This window comes from Meriones unguiculatus, chromosome 2, assembly GCF_030254825.1.
Source record: "Meriones unguiculatus strain TT.TT164.6M chromosome 2, Bangor_MerUng_6.1, whole genome shotgun sequence".
Classification (NCBI taxonomy): Eukaryota; Metazoa; Chordata; class Mammalia; order Rodentia; family Muridae; genus Meriones; species Meriones unguiculatus.
The window spans coordinates 179,474,990-179,502,979 of NC_083350.1; the positions used below are offsets into that span (position 1 = coordinate 179,474,990).

General features: G+C 36.7%; 1 protein-coding gene across 1 annotated transcript; it reads right to left on the reverse strand.

Moving 5' to 3' along the window:
• Nucleotides 1-303: 303 nt before the first annotated feature.
• Nucleotides 304-27,945, reverse strand: Serpini2 (serpin family I member 2). The gene is made up of 9 exons (XM_060376945.1): nucleotides 27,908-27,945; nucleotides 25,388-25,642; nucleotides 17,842-18,072; nucleotides 16,369-16,563; nucleotides 16,101-16,293; nucleotides 11,893-11,990; nucleotides 6,972-7,058; nucleotides 4,266-4,355; nucleotides 304-403 (listed from the first exon to the last, which is right to left on the reverse strand). The coding sequence occupies exons 2-9, from the start codon at nucleotides 25,632-25,634 to the stop codon at nucleotides 327-329; spliced, it is 1,218 nt and encodes a 405-aa protein (XP_060232928.1). The 5' UTR covers nucleotides 25,635-25,642; nucleotides 27,908-27,945; the 3' UTR covers nucleotides 304-326.
• Between the last annotated feature and the right edge of the window lie 45 nt (nucleotides 27,946-27,990).

Consider the following 27,990-nt stretch of genomic DNA (forward strand, 5'->3'; position numbering starts at 1 on the left):
TTGGCTGCTCTTTACCTGGGTTCAGCGGCTGAACGCAGGCACTCGTGCTTGCAAGACAAACACTTTACCAACTGAACTCTCAGCCCCTGCCAAACAAATGTGATGTCAAATTCTCTTAGAATTTTTTGAACAATTGGGATTTATTTATGTTTTATATAGCACAGTTCTTTAGAAAAGCATAAGAAGGAAAAGATTTATATTTGTCTTTACTTATTTTATATGCACAGTTTTAATCAGAAAATGTTCGAAAATTTTTGAAATGATGACATTTTACCCGTCAACCATTTTCTAAAGATTGTCATGTATTACGAGACCATGATTTTTATTCACAGTGAATCTAAATCTCTCCCTTTCATTGTTTGGATGTCAGGATCTGTCACCCTTCCCATAAACAAAATCGATTCTAGAAAAAAAGAAAAAAGAATACTTTAGAAATTTCTGGAAGAAAAGCAATAATTATTTTCTTCACTATTTAACAATGCTTTACTCATTCTTTTCTACAAAGTCTGATAGCAAGACCTTCTCCTTTGTCTAAAACATTTAGATCATCATTAATAATTTTAGTAGTTTGAGACATATATAAAACCTTACAACACTTTATCATGTAAATGCATTAGTCTTGTTTTCCATGAGAGACTTTTTCTAAATATAGAGCCCCGCCAGGCAATAACAGCATAATAAAGTAGTGACGGGCACAATGCACCTTCAAGTCTAAAGAACTGGCAGGGATCTTTTTTTTTTTTTATGCACAGAATATGAGCCTCAGGGTTAAAAGTGCAGTTTCCCCAGGCGTCCTTTAGCAGTGAATCAAAGCGTACTTCACTGCTAAAGACAATATTTTCATATTGCTAGTACTTTCAAGTGCTCACTAAATTGATATAATACCGAATACAAGTACAAACACCTGTTTTCAGGCAGTCTGTGTTTGGCAGTGAATGGAACAAAGAACAAGAGGACAGACCAGGAATTAATGATGCGTCAAACCTGGATTTCACCTGGGAAAGGGAAGTGGCTGAGGATCAATGACAAAGACTGCCATAAACCTCTTAATTGCAGATTGATGAAGGTTAATTTTAAAGGTGGCAAAATAAATTTTGCTTAAGTTAAAGCTAATTAAAGCAGTTAGATATCTTAGAAATAACAGCAGGAAAGTCCTATGCTTAATTAACTCCTTACCATTTAATCAAAGACAGACACATGAATTTGAAGGCAGTGGGGAGGGTCATATGGGAGGATGGATGTATGGGAGGAATGGAGGGAGGAAAGGGAAGAAATTATATTATAATCTCAAAAAAGAGATACAGATGTGCTCATAAGAGAGTCAGTGACATGAATGGAGATGTAATCCCCAACTGATGTTTTTTCTTTTATTTTTCTTCAAAATCTCAAAATTATACCAGGACAAAGAAGAAAATAAACAGTCAGTTTTCTGCTAAATGAGGATGGACCTTTCTCAGGATGATTAATGAATTTAGCCACAATAGGAAGCATCACTAACGTGGGTCTCCATAACGTTCTGTCATAAGATACTTCTCAATAGTTGGGAGGGTTTCAAGTCAAGTTTACAGGTAAAAAGATCAAATAAAATTTAAATGCTGCAGTGTACAACATTTAGCAAACACCACCGATCCCAGTGTTTTCAATCTGGTTATTTTACCATAGGGAATCACACTTTGAATGGATCTTTCTATGCAGTCACTGCCCTGGACTCTACTAAGTTCTGAGAGTTGGTGGAAGTCCCTTAACAAAAGACCAATGGCTGTAGAGAGCAGGATGGACAGGAATACTGCTTGCATTGTCTCCCCTATATATGTGTCCACTACATTTAACTAAATTATTTACTCCAGCTTTCCATCCAATGGAAACGATTCATAACTGCTAGTATTAAAGTGCATAACATTACCAAAACATATAACTAGATTCCAAGATTTACTCATAAATATTATTCAAGATGATTCTTCCTTTAGCTCAAACCCAGAATTCTAAATGCAATAATTTTTTTGGATCAGGAGTACTGTCACCTTGAAAACTGTGACTCGGTGCTTCCTCAGAAATGGCACATTTCATGTCTTTGATAATTTTCATCTGGCAGCCTACAGAGCTGGTGTACTACCTCAGCTTAGGAAAACAAGTGAGTTATTTCTCTCCTGCAATTTTAATAGCTGCAGATAAATATACTGCAATATACAACTCCCTTAGAATGAAAATCCAGATAATATATAGAGTTGTTTTCTTTACATGAGGAGTATTTGATAAAGATAAAAATTTAAATCCAGATTTTAAATCCAGACTTTAGGTTGTACAAACCTAAAGTCATCTGTCTCCATACTTCAAAATTGTCAACTGAAAATACTTTCTATAAAGCTTAAGGCTACTTCATGACCTGCCAAGTCAACATGTTATTCTTATCATCTTGTGGAGTTCATTTATGAGACAGAAAAGTAAATCACAAAAGGTACCCTGCTTTAAGATAACAGCCTTAATGATTTTTAAAGATTTTTTTTTAAAAAATTCTTTATGCACATTAGTGTTTTGCTGAATGTATGTATGTGTACTGTGGGGGCGGGGAGAGCTGTATGGAAGCTAGAAAAGGGTGTGTGATTGCCTGGAACTGGGTTTAAAGACAATTGTGATGTATATTCTGGGAATTGAATGCAGCTCCCTACAAGAACACCAACTGCTTATTATCACTAAACTATCTCTTCATCCCTATTCTAAATTTTATATCACAGTTCATACCTCCTAGCAAATGAGGGAGCACTTGCATTAAGCAACACTTTAAAGGAATAACTCTAGCTGAAAAAGCTTCATTATAATAATGGCCATAGAAATTGTCACTCAGGTCTAATCGTTAAACATTATCACAAATGAACCAGTAGATGGATTTTTTATGTTTGGAATTTTCACTGCTGTAATACAGGATGAAATTACATGGCCTTAGAATAAAACCATCAATTTAGAGAATAGAATCAAACATAATGAATCTAAATGCCATTTACTTGTGCATTGATGTCTACTTTAGACTCATTTCTTTCTATTCTTCATACTCAATAATTACATACACTAATTATTAGAAATGAAGATTGTTCAATAGATAAAGATGTATGGGTCAAACAGTATACTCAAAATGTAAATCCACTACTGGGATTTAAATTGTTTTAATAAAATCTCAGTGATTTTAAAGCTGTTTCAATATTCTAAGAATAAATCTTTTAAAAAGGTCCACTGGCATTAGCTTTATAGAGCTAGAAAAAAAAGGTTAGTGTATCTTTTATTGTACCACAATCAAAATCTCTAGTTAATGTAACAAAATCACCTTCTCAGACTAACTATGCCTCTTTTCCTTATGAACATATTACTTTATGTTTATTGACTCATTTTTAATGAGATCCTACTATGTACTAGGTAGGATGTAATAAGCTTCTAAATTATTTTATGTTGTTTTTAAAATATTCATATTTATAAGCATGAAATACAGAAATGTAACTTAAGAGAGATGATCAACACGAGTTGAATTGTTAATTGAGCTGGCCATGACCTCATGATGTGTAGGACTATTGACATTTTTTCCCAGGCTTTTTGCCATGCTCTAGGCTGAATGAAATATTCTGCATTTCCTGTGTCTTGTGACTCTCACAGGACATTGTTGTTGCTATCTTAAGGATTCCCTAAAGATGACTTCCCCAGTGCTTTCATACTCTGGCAGATCTTTTTATAAAAGTGAATGTTGACAATCTATCCTGACAACCTGGGCTTGTATATTCTGCCATTGGGCCAAATGGCCATCTATACCGTCACTACTTACTATGCCCTTTTGTACCTTATCGAACCCTCTTTTGGAGCGTTGAAGTCATGCTTGGTCCCACCTTTCTTCTCAGAGCCTCTATGAGTCACTCTTCTCACAACTCCACTATTTCCAGTTTCCACCGTAGTATCACAGCAACTTAACCTCGCTTGTCACGCTGCCAGCTTTTAATTGTATGGTGCTAGGCAAGCTACATTTTCTGTCTCCTAGCTTCTAAATCCTTATTAGTCAAATGTCTAACTGCTGGGGCTGATGTTAGCTTAATACATGGAGCAGCTGTGCCAGAGACCATGTTACCACTACCCTAATTCAGGCTCTCATCACAGCTTATAATACCATACCTGATGTACAAAATGAATTTAGCAAATACCTATCGAAAGAAGATAAGATTTCACATATGTGTATAAAACTGATAGCTTAATTTAATCAGTACCTACAAAGAGATTTCAAAAGGAGGTACCTGTTTGGGTGTGCTTCATAATAAACAGAAATGGATGATTTGCTAGAAACTGAGTTTGAGTCAAACTCATGATCGCAGGGATGTTCATACCTATGGAAAAAAGGCATCAGTCATTTACATATTTACACTTACTATATATAAATAAATTATATTATAGTAATTTTCATAGACAAAAGGACTTTGCATAATACATCCTAAACACAAAGAAATGTGTAATTAATCTTAACTCTTCATACAGAGGACTAAATATTCGCCTGTTCATGAATTCATTCTGACTTCTCATTTCTGTTCAGTGAGGAAGAACACCAAATACTAGATTCAATTTAGTGGAAGCAATGAAAAATGTCATATTCTCAAAAGTAATTTTCTGCCCACTATTTACATTATATGATCTGTTCTTAAAATACTTCACCTTTTAATTCCTTTGCTGACATGTTTGCACTTTATTGTTGTAGTTCAGACTGTGAGGATCGCATCTGTGCTTAGAAGTACTTATTTTGTACTTACATTGCCAGAGTTACTTTGTGATCTCAGCATTTCTTGTGTGTGAATACATATATAATTATTTTATTATAATAAACTATATTTTACTGTAAAACTAGAAGCATATATTTTCTTATAATTTTTTGTTATGATAAGTAAAATTAGTTCAGCTTACATGGCATTTGTCAATAATGTTGGAAATTTCAGTGGTCAGACTTTTTTTGCTAGGTTTTTTTTTTTTTTTTTTTTTTTTTTTTACAGTAATCTCATTTTTACACTAATTGCAAGTACTCCTCAACTCAGATCTGACTGGGCTGGAGTGAGATCTGAAAGTGGCAATTTCTGAGTAGCTCCAATGTGATGCCTTGCTGCTGGTCTCTGAAATGCATTTCTTGTCTCAATGTAAACTGCATCTTAGTCTCAATGGCCCTGTAAAATTTTGTCCAGACACAAGGAAAAATAAAGCAACATGTGTAGTCAAAATTGAAAAACAATGAAATATAATCTTACTAAAATTGCATGAGTGATGATCTTCTATACTGAATAACCATGACAATTCCACCCAAATTACCAGTGGAATAAGCTCAAGTCTGAAATGTTGAGATAAATCAAGAAAGTAAAGCCAATTTTACTTCCATTCTCCTTTTCTGTGAACACTTTTTTTGTCCCTTTTTGTTCTTGAACAACCCCAGAGCACATTCTTTAATGTCAAAGTCTCAGGCTATTCTGGGGCATGATTCATCAGGTTATCTGCTGACTCCTATTTCCATCTCCTAATGAGTGTAATCCTCCTCCTGGAGAATTCTAGCTTTACAAAGAGAGGCAGTGTGCAATAGCAAGATGGCTTTGAGCTAAAACCAGGGAACCTGAGAGCAGTTTAAAGTCTGTCAATTAACAGCACGGCCCCAGGCAAGTGGCTTCACATTTCTGAGGCTTTTCCTTCACTCATATAATTAGAAAGTTGCTCAGTAACTGATGAGAACCCATTCAGCATTGTGTAAAAGCAGATGAAATTTTGTGTTCATGAGACATTACCCTTATCTGAATACATAGCTCTGGTTTCTGTAAAGATTGATAGCGTTCATTCCTTTCAATCTGTGTTTCTTGAGCATAGCAACACAACTCCCTTCAAGTGAGGACGGAATGGCAAAGATAGACCAGGGTGTCCCACTTAGTTGTCAAAATTCATGGTACAATGCAGTACTATGAATTAATAAAGAAATCACCAGGTGGATATGGTTTGGGAATATTTATCAATAAAACCTTTTAACTTATGACATTTTAAAGCATTCATTAAAATCTAAGTAGTGTGAAAAAATTAAAACAGATCTATGAAGGAGGCACTATTTTTTTCTTTTTTTTTATTTCTGGTTGATTTCAAGCCTTTGCATCCATTATCTTTTCCAGCATTATTTACACACAGCATAGATACTATTCAAAATACCATCTATGCAATGTAGTGCAGTCTGGAGATTATTCTTAACCTCGAATGTACACACGGGCCAACTATTGAGTTCAGGTAGCCAGGATCTGACTGACTGAGTGACTCCTGAATGAGACTTGAAATTCTGCGTTTGTAACATGTGAAGCGCTTGCGCTGGTCTGCGCATGTGCAGTAAATGCGTAAATGCAGTAGTAAATGCAGGCTGCGAGTCACAGTGCAGCGCTTGCTCTAGATGGACGTTGACTGGGACCATGCACGGAAATTTAAGAAAAACCTTATAGTTTGGACCTCACCTACAGAAACACAGTTGTAACTGTTCTAAAGCACTGTCTGGGCGTAGATTTGTTAAAAAAATATCCAGCTGGCTCTAATATTGCAGCTAAGTTTCTGAACCCCTACTACCGAGATAATAACAAGAGTTGAATTAGAAAGCTAACCGCTAAATCAATATAATAAAGAATAATATTAAAGAGGACAGCGGTACTGAGCACTCTTAACAATGAAGATTACATGAGTCCTGACAATTTCTCCCCAGATCCTATGTGCTAATTAGTAGTTATTCCAATTTGCAGATGAAAAAATATGAATAGATGACGCTCAACTGCTAACCAAATCTTTTCCTTTCACATTATGCTTAAAGAACATATATATATCACATACATATACCTTCTTCCTTTATACAGAACAAGAGAAAAGCGAGATTGAAAGACGGCAGAGCACCCCAAAGCCTCCCCCTGCTCACCACTATCCCTCGCTTCTCAAGAATCCATTTGCTTTACCTGTGGATGTTGCAGCTTCGCTTCCATCTTCATTTATCTCAAAGAAAACTTTCTGCATGACTTTGGAGACATACACTTCAGATGAATCTGATGAAAACATGAAGGATTCTTTAACAGTTAAAATCAAAGTTTTTGCCATTAAGTTTAAACAATTATACGTTCAAAAATACAGGAATGGTAATTGAACAAATGAACTCGCTCTAATTTAGTCACTTTTCTGGAGATGTTTAGGGTAACTATAAAATTCATGAAATATACAGTTAGGACAAGTTTGCCCAGACATAAATTGCATAGGCAGAAAGGTATAACCCTCAAATCAGGGGCCCTACTATGAGGAGGATTTGAATGGAGGCTTCCCACTTCACCATAATCTACAGAAAGAATGAAAGATCAACGTCAAAGCCAATTTGCTTTTTAAATTATGTATTCACATCTGCTCTGATGTTAAAACAAAATTTACTTTCCTTCAAAACTGGTTATGTCATTAAAGTAAAAAGCCCCTGTGTTGTCTGTCAGAAAAATCACTTCAGAGTGGTGCATTTTAAAACCCCAATAAATGTTTTAGTGTAGGACAGTGTCTAGCAACATTTGCTCTGTTGTGCGTGAGTGCTGAGGGTCCCTTTCCCCACTGGTGGAACTGATGTGAAATGTTTCTGGCATCGTGGCATCTTAAAAGTGCAGTCATCAGCTGTATATCATATCAAGTCAGCTTTGCAGGACCATATATATCTATTTCATATATATATATAATTATGTAATCGTAAATGCCTAAATTATATAAACATATGAATTATGTAAATATAAAATATTGTGTATAAATAATTAATAATTTATAAAATATATAATGATATAAATTATAAATATACAATTATATTTATATATCTACAATTTATATATACTTATATATATATACAATATAATTTATAATTATAGTTTCAGTGTGGATTTTTCAAAATACAAGATGACACATGTAAGGATTGCTTATAAGAATTGCCAGTTAAAATGGCACCCAAGACACACTAGCTTAGGACAATGAACGTGAGTTCTGTAGACTCATTGCTATCTCTGTCTTTGTAGTAATCATTTCTTTTAAATCTCCATGAAAAGATAAAAGCTTATAAATTTTAAATGAAGGAGCCTACAATATTTCTAGTTTTTCTAGATGTTCAAGTGAAATTTAAGTATTTAATGTTTTATTTTTTAATTGTGTGTGTGTGTGTGTGTGTGTGTGTGTGTGTGTGCGTGTGTAAATGTAAATGTATGCAGGTGCTGGTAGGCCACAAGAGGGTGTCAGACACCCTGAAACTGGAATTACAGTTTTTTGTGAGTTGCTATTGTAGGTGCTGGCCATACTACGTCTTCTGCAAAAGCAGCGAGCAATCTTAACTACTAAGCCATCCCTCTATGTGCTAGATGATTAGGTGGCCTACATAATTTCACTACTTTCCAAAGATCATTAAGACATATTTTCTCTCTTAGAATAAAAAGTTGAGGCTCCTAAAAATTAAGACATTACTGAACATGACTTAGGAACTAATAGCATAGTAAAAAGTCAAATTTGAATCCCAAAGTTTCAAAGGTATAAAATATTATATCCAATTGTCTGAGAAAGTGCCAGATTGATTTCCAAAGTGGTGGTACAAGTTTACCTTCCCACCAGCAATGGAGTAGGGTTCCCCTTTCTCCACCTCCTCTCCAGCATGTGTTGTCACTTGAGTTTTTGATCTTAGCCATTCTGATGGGTGCAAGGTAAAATCTCAGGGTGTTTTGTTGTTGTTGTTGTTTGTAGTTATTTTTAAGTTTTTTCATTATTATTTTCTAATTATTATTATTTATTCACTTTGTGTCCTGGCTGTAGCTTCTTCCCTCATGTCCTCCCAGTCCCACCCTCCTTCCCACTATGTCTCTCCCATAGTCCACTGATAGGGGAGGACCCCTTCTATCTTTCCCTAGCCTATAGGTCTCATCAGGACTGTCCGGATCCTCTTTCCCTGTGTCCTAGTAAGGCCACCATGCAAGAAGGAAGTGAACAGAGAGCAGGCAGCCAAGTTTACACAGTGGAATACTACTCAGCAATTAAAAACAAGGAAATCATGAAATTTGCAGGAAAAGATCATTCTGAGTGAGGTATCCCAAATTCAGAAAGATGCACTTGGTGTATACACACTTATAAGTGGAGATTAGCCATAAAATACAGGATAAACATATTAAATCTATAGACCTAAAGAAGCTAAGCAAGGAGGACCCTAGGGAAGAGGATTAGTCCTCATTCAAAAGGGCAAACAGGATAGACCTCGGAAGTGAGAGAAGACAGGGAACAAGATAGGAGCCTAGCACATAGGACCTCTGAAAGACTCTACCCAGCCAGCCATGTATTGAAGCAGATGCTGAAACTCATAGCCAAACTTTGGGCAGAGTGCAGGGAATCTTATGGAAGAAGAGGTAGATAGAATGCCCTGGAAGAGACAGGAACTCCACAAGGAGATCAACAGAACCAAAATATCTGTGCCCAGAGTGGCCTGCAGAGACTGATGAATCAACCAAGGAAAATGCATGAAGAGGACCTAGACCCCCTGCTCAGATATAGCCCATGGTCATCTCAGTCTCCAGGTAGATTCCCTAGTAAAAGGAGCAGAGGCTGCCTCTGGCATGAACTCCGTTGCCTGCTCTTTGATCACCTCCTTCTGGCAAGGTTGTCTTACTTGGCCACAGAGAATGAGGATCCAGTCAGTCCTGATGAGACCTGGTAGGCTAGGGTCAGATAGTAGGGGAGGAAGACCTACACTATCAATGGACTAGGAGAGGGGATATAAGGGAAAAGGAGGGAGAGAGGGTAAAACTGGGAGAAGATGAGGGAGGGGATACAGCCGAGATACAGAATGAATAAATTGTGTTAGTAATCATAATAAGATCAAAATCAGTGAATTATGCCAGTATAAAATATCTATTTCTTGCAGATGCTCCATATCACTAATATTAGAGTAGTTTAGACTGCATTTTGGTAACATTTTATTGTATAAAAATAAGTAAGCATAGCAGGTGTTATAGCCTGGATAAACATCCTTTCAAAAGCCTCACGTATGGTAGGCTAGGTCCTCAGGTAGGGGCAAGAAATAGATGACACTGAGAGAAGCTGGCCAATGTGTTTTTAGAGCATCCTGTCTCTGCTCCTTCCTTTCTCCCCTCTCTGCTTCTTGTCTTCTACCACATGTCACTGCAGCCCTTTGTCTGGTCCAGTCCCAGAGGGCCAAACCACCATGGACTGAATCCTCCGATACCAAGAGCTAAAGCAAACTGTCCTGTTTTGTTTCATTATATAAGCATTTGTTTACTGCCCTGCAAAGTAGTAGATACAGCATACGCCAATTATACCAGCTGTAGTGTTAGAATTGGCTGGTTTATTTCAATCAGTGAGGCAGGACCAAAATGTTAAAACAATTTAAATAGCTAGCCCAGGAGGGAAGAAAAGCAGAAAATGTTAGATATTTATTCTCTGTTAGGGATTATTCTTTTGTACAAATTATTTTATGAAGCAGCTTGGAAGTGTTTTCATAAATCATCTTGTGAAAGGCTTATGGAAGTTACAAATTGCTGGAGTTTAAACAGTGAGTGATGTTTAAATGCCTAATGTGTACTGACTGAGATTCCTAAGACCAGGAAGAAGTTTTAAGGGGAAGAAGTGCTTGAAAAGTTCCTGGTTATTATGGGTTGTGGAGGTAGCTATGGTTCAGGGCACCTTAAAATAGCATCTCTTGAAGTGTTTAATGTTGACTGTTACTGCTGGTACTGTAGACACTGGCAAGAAGTCAGATCCAATTGCCTGTGTGGAAACAAGTAGCTGTGTCATGAAGGTGATAAAGAACTTGTATGGCACCTGTGCACATTCTCCACTTCCTTCAGACACTTCCTGCAGTCTCCACCCATGGACCTACATGATTGGTGAATGAATAAACCGACCAATACGTCTCCAAGTCTACATAGTCACATAAAAGTTCAAAAAGGCTTTGTACTGCATTTTTTATATATGGTGATACAAAGTAGACTAGTCAGCTTACCACCACAGCCCTGTATATGACAGAGAAGGCTGGATTTTTCAAAGTGTAGGTGGTGTATATGGCACTCTTAAGTTCTACTTGTTCAGTTATTTAGTTTTCAGTTATCATTTTTTGTCAAGGACAGAGCTAAGAGAATGTCTGGTGTAGCTGTGGAGGTAAGGGAACCAGTAAGAAGAGGTTCCCTGGATTTATGTTAGCATGAACATTCCATCTCCATTTGTTGTCATCTTAAAGGCATCTGGAGGTATCTTTGTGGGCTTTGATACTACACTACTAAATTACATTTGAAAATTAGTTGTCCATTTGAGTGTATTTGTCCTACTTAAATGACAGATGACCTGTTGTAATTCCCATTTTGAGTAAGGGAATACAAACAGGGCAGAATATATATATAATTCTTCCATTTATATTGTTTTATTAAAAGTATGGTAAGAATGTTTATCTAACATTAAGAAATGTTTTCTGGGGCTGGAGAGATGGCTCAGAGGTTAAGCGCACTGGCTGTTCTTCCAGAGGCCTTGAGTTCAATTCCCAGCAACCACACGGTGGCTCACAACCATCTATAATGAGATCTGGTGCCCTCTGCTGGCTTGCAGGTGTACATGCAGACAGACCACTGTACACATAATAAATAAATAAATCTTTAAAAAAGGAAAGAAGTGTTTTCTGATTTTCATTGAGGAAAACTTCTGACCTGGGGAGACACAGGGCCTATGAATAAGATGCTCAGCCTTAGTGTGACATTTATTCACTACACAAAAGCTTTCTGGGTCTGAGTGCTCTGTCTTTTAAGATCAGTCTGCTAATATAATTCCAGGAAAACAAATCAACATGACAATATAAAAATTAACTCATCAGCAGCATACCTGTTATTCCAGAAAGGTCACAGCCACCACTAAACATCTCAGTTACGTTTAAAGAATATAATGCTTCCTTGAAATCTAATTTTTGTTCTATTTTAAATCTGTTTCAAAAAGATGAAGAAAAAAATGACTTAAGACACAGTGCACATTTTCTAAGAAAAAAAAACATTTTATGACATAGGTGACTTGGCAAAGTTTATATTATGAATCTTTGGTTTTCACCAGCCTGGTTTCATTTTCTTACATCTCACATCTTTTATATCCAGTTCCATTAATTGGTTCCAAATAGCTAATAACTTGCTTCCTAGATATATTTTTTTGGTGGGGATGATGAATAGGCTGATTTTGAAGTAACAGTTACCAACAAAACAGTTCTATCTAAATTTCCTTGTTTAACTTCATACTTTGTAAGAAGTATGAACCTTTCTTCTAGAAATTTTCTGTATTCAGGATGTTCTAAAAAAGATGTTCAGTAGCAGATGCTCACAACACTAAGAAAAGAAAATAGCAGTCAACAGTCCTGGAGAAAGCTTGTTGGCTGTGATACTCACTGAGGCATTTACCACTCAGCATCCTTCCTATGCATTCTCACATTTGCTGTGGCTCTTTATCTTGTGGATACCCCTAATATCTTAATGAAAACTTCATGTGGGTAAAACATTGGAAGGGAACAGGGCAAAATGGATAAGAGTTATCAGGTCAGGGGTCAGAGACCTGAACAGTGTTTTTAATACTAGCCTATATGAAAAGACTACAACATACAACTTACCTAAGTTCCTCATTTATGAAGAAGGAACTAACTAGAGAATCTCAGAGATTCTCTTGGGTATAGATTTTTCATAGTTCCAAGAAAATTGCAGGTACTGAATCTCATGGTGTCATTTAAATGGGGGGGAGGGCTAGTACATTGTTATTGCATAGATGCTTAGAGAATGTTTTTTATTAAGCTATCATAAACTTTTTTTTTAAGGCAAAGGCATGTGTTATCTGTAAGTGCAGAAATGGATTTTCCTGCTTCAGTGACATTCCCCAGAAACTCCCACCTCAAGAGCTCCCACCTCAAGTCCCTGGACTGACAGGGACTTGTCCTACTATATGTAAACAGCTGTTGGAGGATCCTGGATCTAACACCTAAGCTAAAGCCAGCTACAAATTTGATGAAAAATAGATCTAATACAATCACAGTTTTAATTGACAAGTATTGATTAAATTTCTTTGCTGTAGTTTTTCAAAGTAACACATATCCTATGGGAGCATACTAAAATTATTTTCTGACACGATAATATGTATTTTGAAATATGCTAAACATTCCAAAACCTAAGTACCTGGAATAGTGGGGCACATGAAGCCTAAAAATCTATTTTGAATGAAAGTAGCTTATTTTATGCTACTATTTTCAACTTCTTAATAATTTCTTACTGGAAAAAATTAAATATGATTGCTTTAAAAGTATTCTCTGTCTTTATTATACTCTTTGTACTGAATAGCAATAAAGGTGGAAACTATATGTTCTAATATACCTACTATTTTTAGATTAATAGCCCAGCAATTTCAGGATAATGACAAGAATACTGAAGACTTATTACAATGTCTAATAATGTGTAATTATCACTAGAAAGTCATTTAAATAATAGTCCTGCTCAGAGAGTAGTCCAGTGAAGCCTACAGCAATAGAAACACATTCAGTCATTTGATAAAAGCATAATCTAAGGCCAATACCTAATTATCCATAATTATTCCAGCCATGAACAGAGGGTATGAAGTAGCACTTCTGTGGTTAGGCACTTAATATAGATCACAGTTTTTAATGTTTATAAGATTCCTAGGAAGTCGGCCTTATCGTTATCATTGACATGGAAGAGAGCAATTGTAAGAAAGGTGATTTCCAAGCTCAAGGTCAAGCCAAGTATGAGAGCTATGATTTAAACTTAGGTCCATTTAGATCAAAGCTTGTGTGCTGACTCTTTCTGTCTTCTAATCAAACTATAATTCGAAACCATGATCTTCATCAATATATGCAGTATGAATCATTATTCATTACAGTCGTGTTTCATTTCCCTTGACCCTAACCTAAATTCATCAAAAAAAAAAAATAGCCAAAGGTAAAAGAGTAAGCAACAAAAGTGGCGGTTAGATAAATATTAAATTAAATAATCATGAAATAAACTATTTAGCATTCTATTTGCTTTTCAAGTGGAATTTGCTTCCATGTGTAAGCATTGAGTTGAAACGGGTCTCACATACGTAAAACCTGCAGACAATGTAAGAAAATCTGAATTTCTGTGCTAAGATGGACCCAGTCATGGTTTCCAGTAACTTCTGTGAATTTGCCTTATTAATTCCCTCTCCTATACACTGAGTGTTCTCAGTAAGTGGGGAAAAATTAGAACCTCTTGATGTCTCCCTGTGAGTCCCTATCCTATTAACTCAAGTACCATTGTGTACATAATGACTTTAGCTAAAAGTAACCAAACCAAATCTATAGAAACACAGCATTAGCATTGAAATGTAAAAGCAGAGACTGGGAGACAGTTTTTCAAGTGTTTGCTTCACAAACATATGGACACAAGTTCGGATCACAGGACCCATGTAAAGGCCACTGTGCATTAGGATGTGTTTATAATCCCAGCATTCCTATTGCAAAATAAGAGGCAGAGACACAATAACAGGCTTCATACACATACACATTGGCAAATGTCAAGGTTCTCAAACAAGGTGCAAAGAGAGAAATGACACCTGAGCTTGTCTTCTAAGCTCTACACACAAATGTGCACAAATGTAGGCCCACACACATGAGGCACAACACAGAGACATGATATATATGCACATATATGTAGTTTGATACAAAAGTAAGGTTCTGTGTAAGTGAAATTTGCTAACAGGTTGCCTTATCTACAAGCATTAAGTGCTCACTTTTTATCTGTACACATAAACACATTCTAACGATGCTTCTTCTATACAGGAATCTGACACACCGCAGGCATATGTTAGACTCTCCAACCTAATAAAGCTAGAACATTTAGCCTACTGTCACTCTTACAGGCTTTGACTCTCAGTTCATTCTATGTCTAAGAAGAAAAGGGGACCTTCTACAAATAGGGGCTATAATCCAATCCATCCCATGTTCCTTCCTACTGTCTCTTGTATATGGACAACACATGATGGTGGTTTGTGTTGCTCAGAGCTGATGTTGTGTAGGGCCACACTTAGGCTGCTAACTCCAAGGATTGCTGGGCTCTATCAGAAGCTAAAGAGAGGCAAGGGCAGAGTCCAGGCACAGCCTTCAGGTCCATGTGGCTTTAAAAACAACTTGACTTTATAGTTTTAAACCAAAATTACGAGAATGAATGCCTGTTGTTTAAATCAACTAGCTTGCTCTCTGTTTCTTCTTCACGGTAGCTCTGGAAATCTGATGACATTGATTAAATTCTTCCAATCACTTCACTTACCTGTTTATAACTCATTACGTACTCACAGGTATAAAATAAATGCAGCACTGAATAATAAATTTTAAACTTCTCACTGAACATTATTTCCAGTGTCCACACAGTAGAGGCACGGAGATGGTGAGTTTCATGCTAGCCTGGTCTACATAGTGGCTTCAGAACGAACATGGGATACACATAGTTACTCTTCAGAGATGGTGCACAGATGGTTGAAACAAAGTCATCAGTCAACACAAATATTTACTGAGCCTATATAATTTTCTTTCCACTGTTCATAAGTAAACACTTTTTTTTTTTTTAGTAAGAAAATGGTTAGTTTGGAGAAAATGTACTTCAGAACTTTGATTTCATGATTTTAGTTTATAGGAGTATGGATCAGATCTAGGAGAAATGAGAAGAAATTCTGAGGGGAGAACAAACTCAAGGAAGTTAGAGAATAGGGATAAGATCTGGGAGGAGTGAGGGGAAATAATGAGCAGAGCAATGACTACGGTCAAAATTTGATGTATGAGTATGAAATTCTCAATTAATAAACTAGTATATTAAAAAGTATAACAAAATGTTAACACACACTAAAACATAAACTTTGCTCCTTTGGTACACCATTGGCTCTGAATATTCTTTTTTCTCTCAGAAACATATTAGTGTGCATAACCATTGCTGCCTATCGGATCCCTTGTAATTTCAGTGGAGTGTTATTTACCCAAACCTGACCAAAGGATTCCATTTATAACTCAAAGATCAGTAGCAGAGAACATGACCCACCGAGGCAGGCTGACTTCCACTTCCTGTTCATGTAGCTCAGAGAACCATCTCCGGATGCGATGAACAGTAACTTGTTTTTCCACTTCTTCAATGCTCACATCTTTTGTGGGAAGAATGATGACTAAACTAAATTCATCAGCCTTGTAAGGCAGTTCCAAAACCTGGCATGTCATAAGTGACTCAGAAAAATAACCTGGAACAAAGAAAGTTCATTAAATATATTTATCAGTTATCAAGCCCTTATTTAAAATGTTGTTTCTCATATTACCGTATTTTGCTCTCAACCGAGCCTTCATCATTGGAACTTTGACTGTTGAGCGGTCTTTCTTACTAAAATCTGTCATCTCTGTGTCTTCTTTTCTGAATTTCTGCTTCCAGTCACCCTTGAAATAAATGGCATTTACCAGGACCAGACGAGTCAGGGGGCCAAATTCTTCCTCTGAAAACATATCTTTAATTTTTCCTATAAAGAGGTTGGAGAAGAATGTCGGGAGAAAATTAAGTAATGATGTAATGTAATTGGCTAAAATAAGCTAAAGAAAATATGTCTTGTGCAGAACTGGTTTGCACAGGGTATTGTATCATTTAGCTTTGGCAACTGTAAGAGCTAAATACTTCTCTAAGAAATAGGCACAAACAGAAACACCAAGAAATAGAAAATGAGAGTGTTCTAGGAAAAAAAAATGCACAGAGCTACGTAACGAACTCTATGGTGAGATCATGTCCATGAATTGTTGTTCAGACAAGAAGAGAACTGAAATATGTCTCCCTGTATATTCATCAGTATTATTCAGACCAAAGGACTAGGTTGCCCACCAGGACAACCAGATTTTGTAGTTCAGAGGTAAACCCAAATTTATTATTCTCATAGCTGCAGCCAGTGACCAGTTGTTAGTCTGATTTTGGTCTTCAAAACAACCATCTCTTCTTCTCTTATTTCTCTGTGCAGTAAGCAATTCCATGTCCATAAATACGTTATTTCCTTATTTCACATCCCTATAAATCCTGCTTCTCACCACCATGTCACAGTGTCAACGGATACCTTTCTTTTTGTGCTTGCCCATGAAGATACAAGTAACAATTCACACAATCACAAATTTCTTCAGAGTAATCATCATCAAAGAAAGAATACTACTAAGGGTCCATTATGTTATTATTTTACACATATTGTTAAGGTTTCTAACAACTGTAATATTTTAATAGTGCCCTAATTTTAAAGAGAACCTTACAATGCTCTAAACATTGAACTCAAATCTAACCTCTATTTAACAACTTTGTAATGTTTGCTACATAAGGTCTAAAATTAGATTGCCATATTTATGATAAGATTGTTAGCCTTAGTTTTAAACATTAACATAATCTACTAAAATATTTACAGTATACTTGGGAAAGTGGCATTTGGAATTGACATATCTAATATATTCCTGGCCCAAGGTAGGCTTCCTGTTTTCATGCCTGAAAAAAAAATCAATACTTGAGCAAGAATTATTGCTGAGATATTTCCATCAAGAAGAGGAGGGTGTCTGGAAATTAGTGCATAAGTCAATACACTTTTCAATACACAGTTCAGAGTTTCTGTAGATTTTATAATCTAGCATTAATTTAAATAACAGTGAGATGAAATGAAGATGTGTCCCCTTTGATCCACAGTAGAATGGGAAAATATTCAGCCACTCTTTAGGGTATTAAAAGCTATGAATCCAACAGGAAGTAACAGTTTTATGAAAATGGGAAACTTTACCATCTGTTTTGCTTTCTACCCAGGTGCTTATTGTCTGTGCGCAAGATTTTGCATCCAGAAAATCCACCAGTTTTGTAGCACTCTGAAAAAACTGCTTGTTGCCATGGAGATATGTTTCCTTCACAGTGAATCCTTCTTGGAGGTAGAGGGCACTGGCAAGATTAAATGTAAATTCTTGTTTCTTCTTCGCGATGGCTGAAAAAAGTGACTTCAGCACAGAAAATTCCTCTCCTACAAAATAATTATATACTCACATACTGAACAACATAAAAACAATAACTTTGCCACATGTCCTGATTCTTATCACCAATATTCCATGCTGAGACTGAGACGTAACTAACAATGTGACATCACTATAAAGATTTTGAACATTTACCTCCTATAAAATGTGAATTTTGCAGAAAAATCAATGTTTATACTAGACATAGAATGACCATGTAAATTTAATTTTTTCTAAAACAAAATTATGAATTTATGCAGGCTGAAGAAATTTAAAAGCAGGAAGTTTTCATTTAAGACCCCTTTCTTTAAAAGGAAAATGCTAATGAATATTGGTGGAGGTATGACAACAATGAACACTTTTTCAAGGTTACTTTTATTTCAGCTTCAAGAGTGCATGTTCTTTACCAAGAACTACAGCTGTCCCGGTTTTAAGGTTTACAAGATAAGCCCTGTAATCATCTCTAGACTTACATAAAAATCAGAAGTGCCTGTTTGTTTTGGCTATCTGTGGGAACAATAAAAGCCTGTAACCATTCCTACTAGAGCTACCAGGTAGAATCAATTAAAATAATTACTACCAGCTGATTATTGGTGAATGGATCTTACCACATAAGAATGGATCTTACTTCACATATTCCTAGAGTGCTCTGTATGACTCTAGGACTTGCCTACTCTGATGATTCCTTCCATAATTTCTTAGTCATTTCCCAATATTACAAACATTTTATGTACTTCTGACTTAATCCTGGAACTTGGTTATCAAGCCAAAAGCCATTTCAGATCACAGATTATTTTTAGGCTTCATTACATTTTCAGCAAAAAACTGAAATGTCACTTATGTAACTTGAAAGTTGAGAGTATTTGATTAATCTCCATTAAATGAAATAAACATAGTTCACCATTAAAACATACTCATCAAGTAGAATTATGGAGTGGGCTGCGGAGATGGCTCAGTTAGTAAAGTGCCTGCTGGGCACATGAAACGATTTGAGTTCATTCACCTCATAAAAGCCAGGAAGAGCATTTCATGCCTGTAATCCCAGCATAGGTAGGCAGAAAGGTGGCAGAGGTTTGCTGTCCATCCAGTGTAGCCAAATTGGTAAGCCTAGGTTAAGTGAAAGAACCTGTCTTAAATAATAAAGTGGAGAACAACAGACCAAGTCACCTGACATAGACCTCTGACTTCCACAAGTACTTGCACAGCCAGGCACACACACAGAGGAATACACACACACACAAACACACACACACACCATAAAACAAGTATCATTGAAAACTTCTTTGTAAGTATCTAAGGGAGATAAAGTATGAGAGTACACATCCTTTAATTATAAAACTAGAGGTCATAGTCTTTGTGTGAGTAAGTTGGCACTGGAGAGCTGCCTTCACATGTTTTTCATCCAGCTGGGGGGAAGCTACACTTTGGTCCCTAACATCTCCATGGTCTCGGGTTCTTGAACAGGCACAGTCTGTATATATATATAAAGGAAGCCATGACAGATTATTGCGTTATCTTTGAAACTTTAGGTCCTCTTCCCACAGGAACAGAGACAAGGATATGCAAGATTGTAAGTTTAAAAATACATTTCATGAGGTCCCATTTATTGATTATTGCAAGTAAATGGTGGGATCTGGAAAAGATCATCCTGAGTGAGCTATCCCAGAAGCAGGAAAATGCACATGGTATATACTCACTCATATACACATATAATATAGGATAAACCTAATAAAATCTGTACACCTAAAGAAACTAATCAAGAGGGAGAACTCTGGCTAAAATGCTCAGTCCCTATCCAGAAATGGCAAAGAGGATGAACACCAGAAGAAGGCAAAAAGAGGGAACAAGTCAGGAGCCTGACACAGAGGACCTCTGAAAGGCTCTGCCCTGCAGAGTATCAATGCAGATGCTGAGACTTATGGGCAACCTTTGGGCAGAGTGCAGGGAATCTTAGAAAAGAAGTGGGAAACAGTAAGATGTGGAGAGGACAGGAACTCCACAAGGAGGGCAACAGAACCAAAAACTCTGAGCATAGGGATCTTTCCTGAGACTGATACTCCAACAAAGTACCATGCATGAAGATAACCTAAGACCACTGCACAGATGTAGCCCATGGCAGTTCAGTATCCAAGTGGGTTCCATAGTAATGGGAACAGGGACTGTCTGACATGAACTAATTGGCCTGCTCTTTAATTACCTCCCCCTGAGGGGGAAGCAGCATTACCAGGCCACAGAAGAAGACAATGCAGCCACTCCTGATGAGACCTGATTGACTAGGATCAGAAGGAAGGAAAAGACCTCTCCTATCAGTGGAGTTGGAGAGGGGCATGCATACAGAGGGTGGAGGAAGGGAGGGATTGGGATGGGAGTGAGGAAGGAACCACAGGGGGGATACGAAGTGAATAAAGTATAATTAATAAAGAATTTTTTAAAAATTCATATAATTATATTTGATGACCACCATGATTTCTGACAACCCTGGGCTTTTTTTTTTTTTTTTTTTTTTTTTTTTTTTTTTTTTTTTTATAGGAGGAGATGGAGAAAGTTAAACTGTTTTGCTTAGTCATGCAAGGATTCTGGATGCTGTTATTCATTCCTCAAAATGGCATATTTCAGCTGTTGGGTGGCTATGGAGAGGACTTCCCAAGCACAAAAGCTTATCCAAAATAATTAATGACAACGGCAAAGGAACAGAATTCTGAAGTAATTTTTTAGGCATTTATAATTTAAGGACACTTTTAAAGGAATGGTGGAGGGAAAAAGAAGAAGAGAAAAATAGCTGTTCCTCATTTATCACAGCAAATAGAATCATGTCATATGTAGATCTAAGACCTATTTCAAAGAACTGAACTTTGATAATTACTGGGCTTCTAAACCAATGTAAAACTATCACTAAATATCACAAGATTGAAGGAGATTTTAAAATTATTAGTCTTAAAATTTTAATTATATTATTAGGTTAATGACCTCATTTAACACAGATTGAAAAGAATACATATGCATGGCTCCTAATCAGCAATGAGAAAAACATTTAATTTCCTAAAATGGAAACATGGAGAAAAATGATGGGGTGAATCTGTTTGATTTTACTAGCCCTCTAGAAAATGTTTTTACAATTCAGCACTGGTTTTCTTCTCCTGATGTCAAGAATCTGAAGGCCAATAATGTGTGCATGTACCTAAGGGCTGGCGAAAAGGCTCAGTCTGCAACATCCTTGCCACTAAATTATGAGGTCCTGAGTTTGATCCCAAACTCAAACATTAAAAAAAAAAGAAGAAATAAAGAAAGAAAAAAAAAAGGAAAATCTTCAATTTCTTTCTTCAGAGACTTGAAATTTTTTTCATACAGGTCTTTCACATGCTTGGTTAGAGTCACACCAAGGTACTTTATGTTATTTGTGGCTATTGTAAAGGAGGTCATTTTGAGAGGACCTAAAATCCCTGCTCAGATGTAGCGCCACCTCCAAGTGGGGGTCCCTCCTAAGGGGAGCAGGGGCTGTGTCTGGCATGAACTCAGTGGCTGGCTCTTTGATCACCTCCCCCTGGGGGATGTGGTCTTGCCAGGCCACAGAGAAAGACAATACAACCAGTCATGATGATACCTGATAGGGTGAAACAGAAGGGGAGGAGGACCTCCCCTATCAGTGGACTTGGGGAGGGGCATGGGAGGAGATGAGGAAGGGAGGGTGGGATTAGGAGGGAATGAAGGAGGGGGCCAGGATACAAATTGAATAAATTATAATAAGTGATAATAAAAAAAGAAATAAAAAAAGAAGAAAAGAAAATTCTGAGCGTAGCAACACACGGTTATGAGCTCAGATCTATGGAGACAAAAACAGATGGATCCTTTGGGTTCACTCTTCAAACATCTTAATAGCACATCCCAGGGCAGTCCAAGATTATCTCAAGAAAGGGTGTGTGTAGAGGACTGAAGAGATGTTCAGCAGTCAAGAGCACGTACTACTCTTCCAAAGGACTAGAGTACCATTCTCAACACCCATGTCAGGGGCTCACCGCAATTTGTTCCTACTCCAGCAACATGTCCAAAACCTTTGTCCTCCTGCAAAGGCACCTGCACTCAAGTGGGTCTACACACACACACACACACACACAGTCATGTACAAGCACCTATGCACACACAGGACACACACACACACAGGACTACATGCAGTTTAAAACAATAAAAACAAGTTCTTTAAAACCTGGACAGTTGAAGAACAGCACTGTCTCCTGGCCTCCAAAATCTCATTACATTCATACATGTGCACTCACACATACACATGTGTTAGTGTACACACACACACACACACAGAGACACACACACAAAGTGCCGGCTCCACTCTTGTCAACTTCCTCAGCTCACTTCAGACTGTCTGAGGACTCTTCTCCATCTGCTTATCCTTCACTCCCTCATTCTTTCTCATTTCTTAACTGTGCATCTTTTATTTCTTCATTCCTCTATTTCATTTTCTTACTTCATTTTCATTATTTTGCCTTTTGATTTTCTTTTCCTTTACTACTTATCCTCCTTGTGTGTCTCTATGTCACTGGGAAGGAGAACTGCAGATTCCTCTCACTGTTTTGCCATCTGTATATACCCTTATAAGGACAATATAAAACTTCCCTTAAGACTCTCACTGCATCCTTTTGTGAAATAACACTGGCCAAAGTACTCAACTCCCTTTGCTTTGTCTTTCTCATATGTTCATTAGGGGTATATGTATCTTATGTAGCTATTATAGACATCACATCATATGGTTTGCATCAGACATGTAGAGACTACATCCATGCTTGGTGGAACCTCATTATTGTTATTACTTTGATTTTTACATTAATTCCTACCATTCTTAAGACATTTATGTTTCCATCTAAAATGTTTCCATCTGGGAATTTAATTTCAGAGACCTATTTGATAGCTTACCATAGACTCAACTTTGCACGCATTCATAAACAATATATTACTTTTTAAAGCAGGGCCAGGAGATATGATGTGTCTGGGAGTAGAGTGCTGGGACTTGCTGAAATTAATCAACATGACTACAGTGGCTTCGTTATACATTACTCCCCCCCCAAAAAACCCATTTAGCTCATTAGTAATACCTCTTTTGTACAAAATTTCTTTTATTTAAAACGAAGCAGCAAATATTATGAGAAGTCTTAACCTTAGATGTACAAAAAGGAATTAATGCTCAACTAAAAGGAGGTTTGATGGTGTTCAATCAGAGGATTGACCTCGTGCAGGAGCAAATTGATACCCTATGGCAAATCGCTCAACTTGGCTGTCAATGAAAGTATGCTGGACTTTGAGTCACTAGCATACAACATGAGAATTTTCCCTGTGCTGCAAATCTGTCTAAACAATTGTCTAGCTATATTTTAGGTAATTGGACTGGAGAATTCGATACTACGATGGAGCAGCTGAGAGTGGCTATTGTCACGGTAAATTCTACCAGAGTGGACGCAGGACTAGCCACAGGATTATCATCATGGATTGCTGCAGCCATCAATCATCTGAAAGAAAGGGCGGGCATGGGAGCGTTAGCAGGCCTTCTGGTGTTGGTCACCTTGGTTTGCCTGTGGTATAGATGCAAGATTAGAGTCTCACAACAGCGTAATGCAGCCATGACCATTCAGGCCTTTACAGCCATTAAAGCAGGACAGTCTCCCCAAGCATGGTTGGATACCATAAAAAGCTAAAATGTTACGCTCAGGATGCGAAGCTAAGCACTGCACTCAGGGTCAGCCGCTTTGGACCCAGAGAAGAGCATGTCTGGTTGCATGCGGGTTGATGCCCCAGGTCCCGCCTCTGAGAAAAAGGTATCCCACGGGTCTGATGCTCTTTGGGTGGATGACACCTAAATGAACATCAGTACAAAGTCCCAATTTATTTCTAATATCAGAGATCAGACCTCTACTCTTGCCTGATGCGTCCAAAACAAAAAGGGGGAACTGTAGAGAGCTGCATAATGCCACGCCTGAAAGATGGAGCTGGTTTCCACCTTCCACCTTCCCGATGGTGAGTGCTCTCTGTCACAAACAACTCCACATTTGGCTAAGGCTGAGGATCTGGCTTGCTTCCATGTATGTGGACCTATCTGCATTGCCCACGTGGCATGCTGAGGTTGGCTACCCAGAGGCTATTTAAAGTGGGCTGGCTTTACCCAGGGTCAGATGATTGTTCAAGGTTCCTGAATAAACTGCATTGAAAAAAAAAAAAACAAAACAAAACAAAAAAAAAAAAAAAAACGAAGCAGCATAAGCCTTGCCAAAACTTTCAGAAAAACCAGTTCCTATATACATATAAACTGTGCTAAGGAAAATATATTGAAATTAATTGTTTTTGTAGTAACTAAACTCCCAAATCAAAAATTTAAATGTAGATGAGGAAGGGAGGAAGGGTTTGGGAGGGAAAGAGGGAGCGGGATACAGCCAGGATACAGAGTTAATAAAATGTTACTAATAATAAAAAAATAAAATAAATAAAAAAATAAAAAAATAACATCCTCTTCAACAGTTGATGCTTGGAAGTCTGGAGAATAACATGTGGAATCATGTGATTGTCATTATTACATTGTAGACATGAAAAGGTATTTTTAACTTCACTAAATAAAGGTCCCTGACATTAATTTAAAAAAATTTAAATGTTTCTGCTGATGTTCAGGATATGCTGTGGGATAGGAATATAAAGACTTAAAACTAGGATCATTATGAGCAGGAAGTATGAGTCAGACGGCCAGGGAGATGTCTCCAATGCAATGTCAGGTGACTACACGGGACCTTAGGAGAGTCCAAAACAACCACGCACATTAAGAAACTTTTGACGGATTACTTAAGTGCTCCCTTGCCGCATTTTATAAAGTTAATCAGGAAGCTTATAAAGCACATGTTAATGGTCTTTTGGTGAAGTAGTACAGTACTTTTGTGAGAGAAGTATGAGAAACAACTACTGAAGAAAGGTTGAGTAATTAATACCCTTTCCACAAGAATAAATAAAATGAGAGGTTAAATTATATTTTAAATTAGTTCCATAGTATTAAAAATCAGTAAGTGGAAATATACAAAACATTCAGAGAAAAATACACAAATATATAGAGAATGTTATTTCTGTATAAGATTTAATTTCTTAGTAAAGTATTTTGCTACCCATTTTAGGAGGAAACAATATAAGTGAATAAATTGCATACATGCATACATTATCTGTTCGGTTATGATTTGGTATTGTCTGTGTTTATTTTCATCTCTTGAAGTTTTTTGAGCTGAGCTTCTCTCTGATATGCTAAAACTAAAGCTGACCATATCTATAGACAGTCACATGGAAGACATTCACCTGATGAGGTAGCCTGCATCCTCAAAGTTTGCCGGATCTGCTGTTGTGCTTTTCCTTTTGCGCCTAATTGGACCATTCCAAGAAGCATAGTTGTTCCGAGAGGTGAAAATATGATGTTGTTCTTGTGGGATAAACAAATAGCCTTATAAAGATCCACTGTGAATTCAGCATTTTTCTGAGCCGCTGTTCTTGAAACTTGACTCTCGGAAACAAACAGCAGAAAACTCCACAATATGATCTTATCCATCTTGACTTCTGTGTAATAATGTAAAATGTATTGGGTTTTTTTTCACACTTTGTTTATTGATTCATTTCACATCCTGATTACAGCCTCCCTCCTCTCCCAGTTTTCCTCATCGCACACCCCTTTACCACATTCTCTCCTCTCCTTCTCCTCAGAGGGGAGGTCCCCCAGGGGTACCAACCCGCCCTGTCACATTATGTTGCAGAGCTAGGCACATACTCTTCCACTGAGGCCACACAAGTCAGCCCAGCTATGGGAACTGGATCCAAAGAGAGGCATCAGAGTCAGAGAGAGCCCCTGCTCCAGTTTTGGGGGGATCCACATGAAGACCAAGCTGTATATCTTAAAACAAACTTTATCATAGTAAGCTTACCAGTAGAGTTTTCATCTATTACATTACCCTGCACATACGTGTAAGTATACTTATAAGATGTATATGTATGTCTATGTATTTATCTGTACCTATATATCTATATACACAAAATATTCTGTGTAAACTAGCATAATATATACTCTGAGTTTCCTAAAACCAATGGTAAAGCTCTAGTCTTACAACATTCTAAGTGACAGTGCCACTTTTAACTAACTTTGTGATTCTTCTCTCCTTTCTCTTGACTTTAATGCACCCCTGTGACTCTAACACAAGGGTTCAGATTTTGTCAGGTTACCTGTTCAGGGTATGTCAAAGGCTTTATAGACCTAAAGCAGCAGAACCAGGAAGCCAGGCAATCTAAGCCAGCAGGGCGGTCTGGCTTCCCCAACAACAGCTCTTCTCATACACTAAGAATTTACTTCTAAGATCAAAATATGACAATAGCTCACTTCACAGCTTTTCAAAGGAGAGAAAAGGAAATGAAGAAAGAGTGAAAGGAAACAAAATGCTGGTCAAATGCAAATGGTAAAATAAAAACAATGAATGAAATTTTCAAACACTCTGACTAAACAATGAACAGCTGTAAGGAAAACAGCAACATAAAACTATAACTATTCACAAGAGTGCTCCAGTCATAAAGTGTCCGCTAAGATAATCACAAGAAAATCAACTACCTGACTATACCTTCAGTGGAAACAGTTTTGAATGTTTCGTAGAATAGTAACGTTGAGTTCTCAGAAATTTCAGTAATGCTAATTTTACTTTACAAATTATACCTATTAACTATTAATGGGGAGCTAGGACAGGATCTTTCAATGAGAGCAAAGAGTAAAGCCTTTAAAATAGTGTCATTAGCCTTGAAGACCTAAAATACTACATTCTTAGAGTTACAGGGTAAAAGTTACTAAGAGACATTAGTAGATATAAAGGAAAGAATAACCGAATAGCCTCAAAAAGTAAGATATAAGCTATTATTTTTGGTATTTCATATTTTTAATATAAGTGGAAAGATTCTACTTGCAAAAACATTTTACTTTACTTGCGTTTACATTTTACAAAGGGCAAAATGTAATACAAGGCAACTAATAGAAAGTAATGTGTTTATAAGGCATGATATAGCTGTAAATGGTCATACAGATGCTTTATTTAGAATTAAATCAATATGCTACTTTTTGCAAGGATAATAGTAAAAAGCAATTTATGAGAGAAATTTTACACATAAATTAATGTGTAGATATTATGCTCTGATATATTTATATGCATGTATATATGTACATATATGTTTATATATAAACATGGCTTTGGTTTTAAATTTTTATGAATATATATAGTATATTTATGAATATATGTGTGTATTCAACTTTTCAGAATATTCCTGGACAAAATATCTGTTTAGAGCTATGTAAGGCATCAAAATGTTATCAGTACTCTTCAAAAAACTTGGACTTCATTAGATATATCTTTATGTATTGGCCAACAACGGGATAATAAATATTAGTAAGAATGATGTAACTCTCCCTGACATAGAGTCTTGGTCTTAAAATAATACTGGTACTGGTACTTCTCATAATAAAAATTTACATCTATGAGCAGCCACTTACACTATAAATTTTCTAGGCACTTAATAAATTATAGCATCAAACAAATAACTGATTTTAAGTTCGGTTTTGAATAATATCTTACCAGAAAGAACAAAAAACTAAAAAATAAACAACATGATGAATAGTTCTATAAGAGTTTGACCTTTCTAGAATAAAGAGATTTAAGGTGAGTGAAAGTAACATTTTATTTTTTAAAAATACTTTAATTATTCTTGCACAAAAATGAATCAAATAGCCATCTCCATACTTAAACAAACAGTCCGTGTTACTAAATATCTACTTTTAAATTTTAAGGTACTTACCCCAGATTAACTTCTGGTTGTTTACTGGAATGCTGTAAGTAAAATATGCTTACTGGAAAACACTCTTATATGAGGTAGCCGCT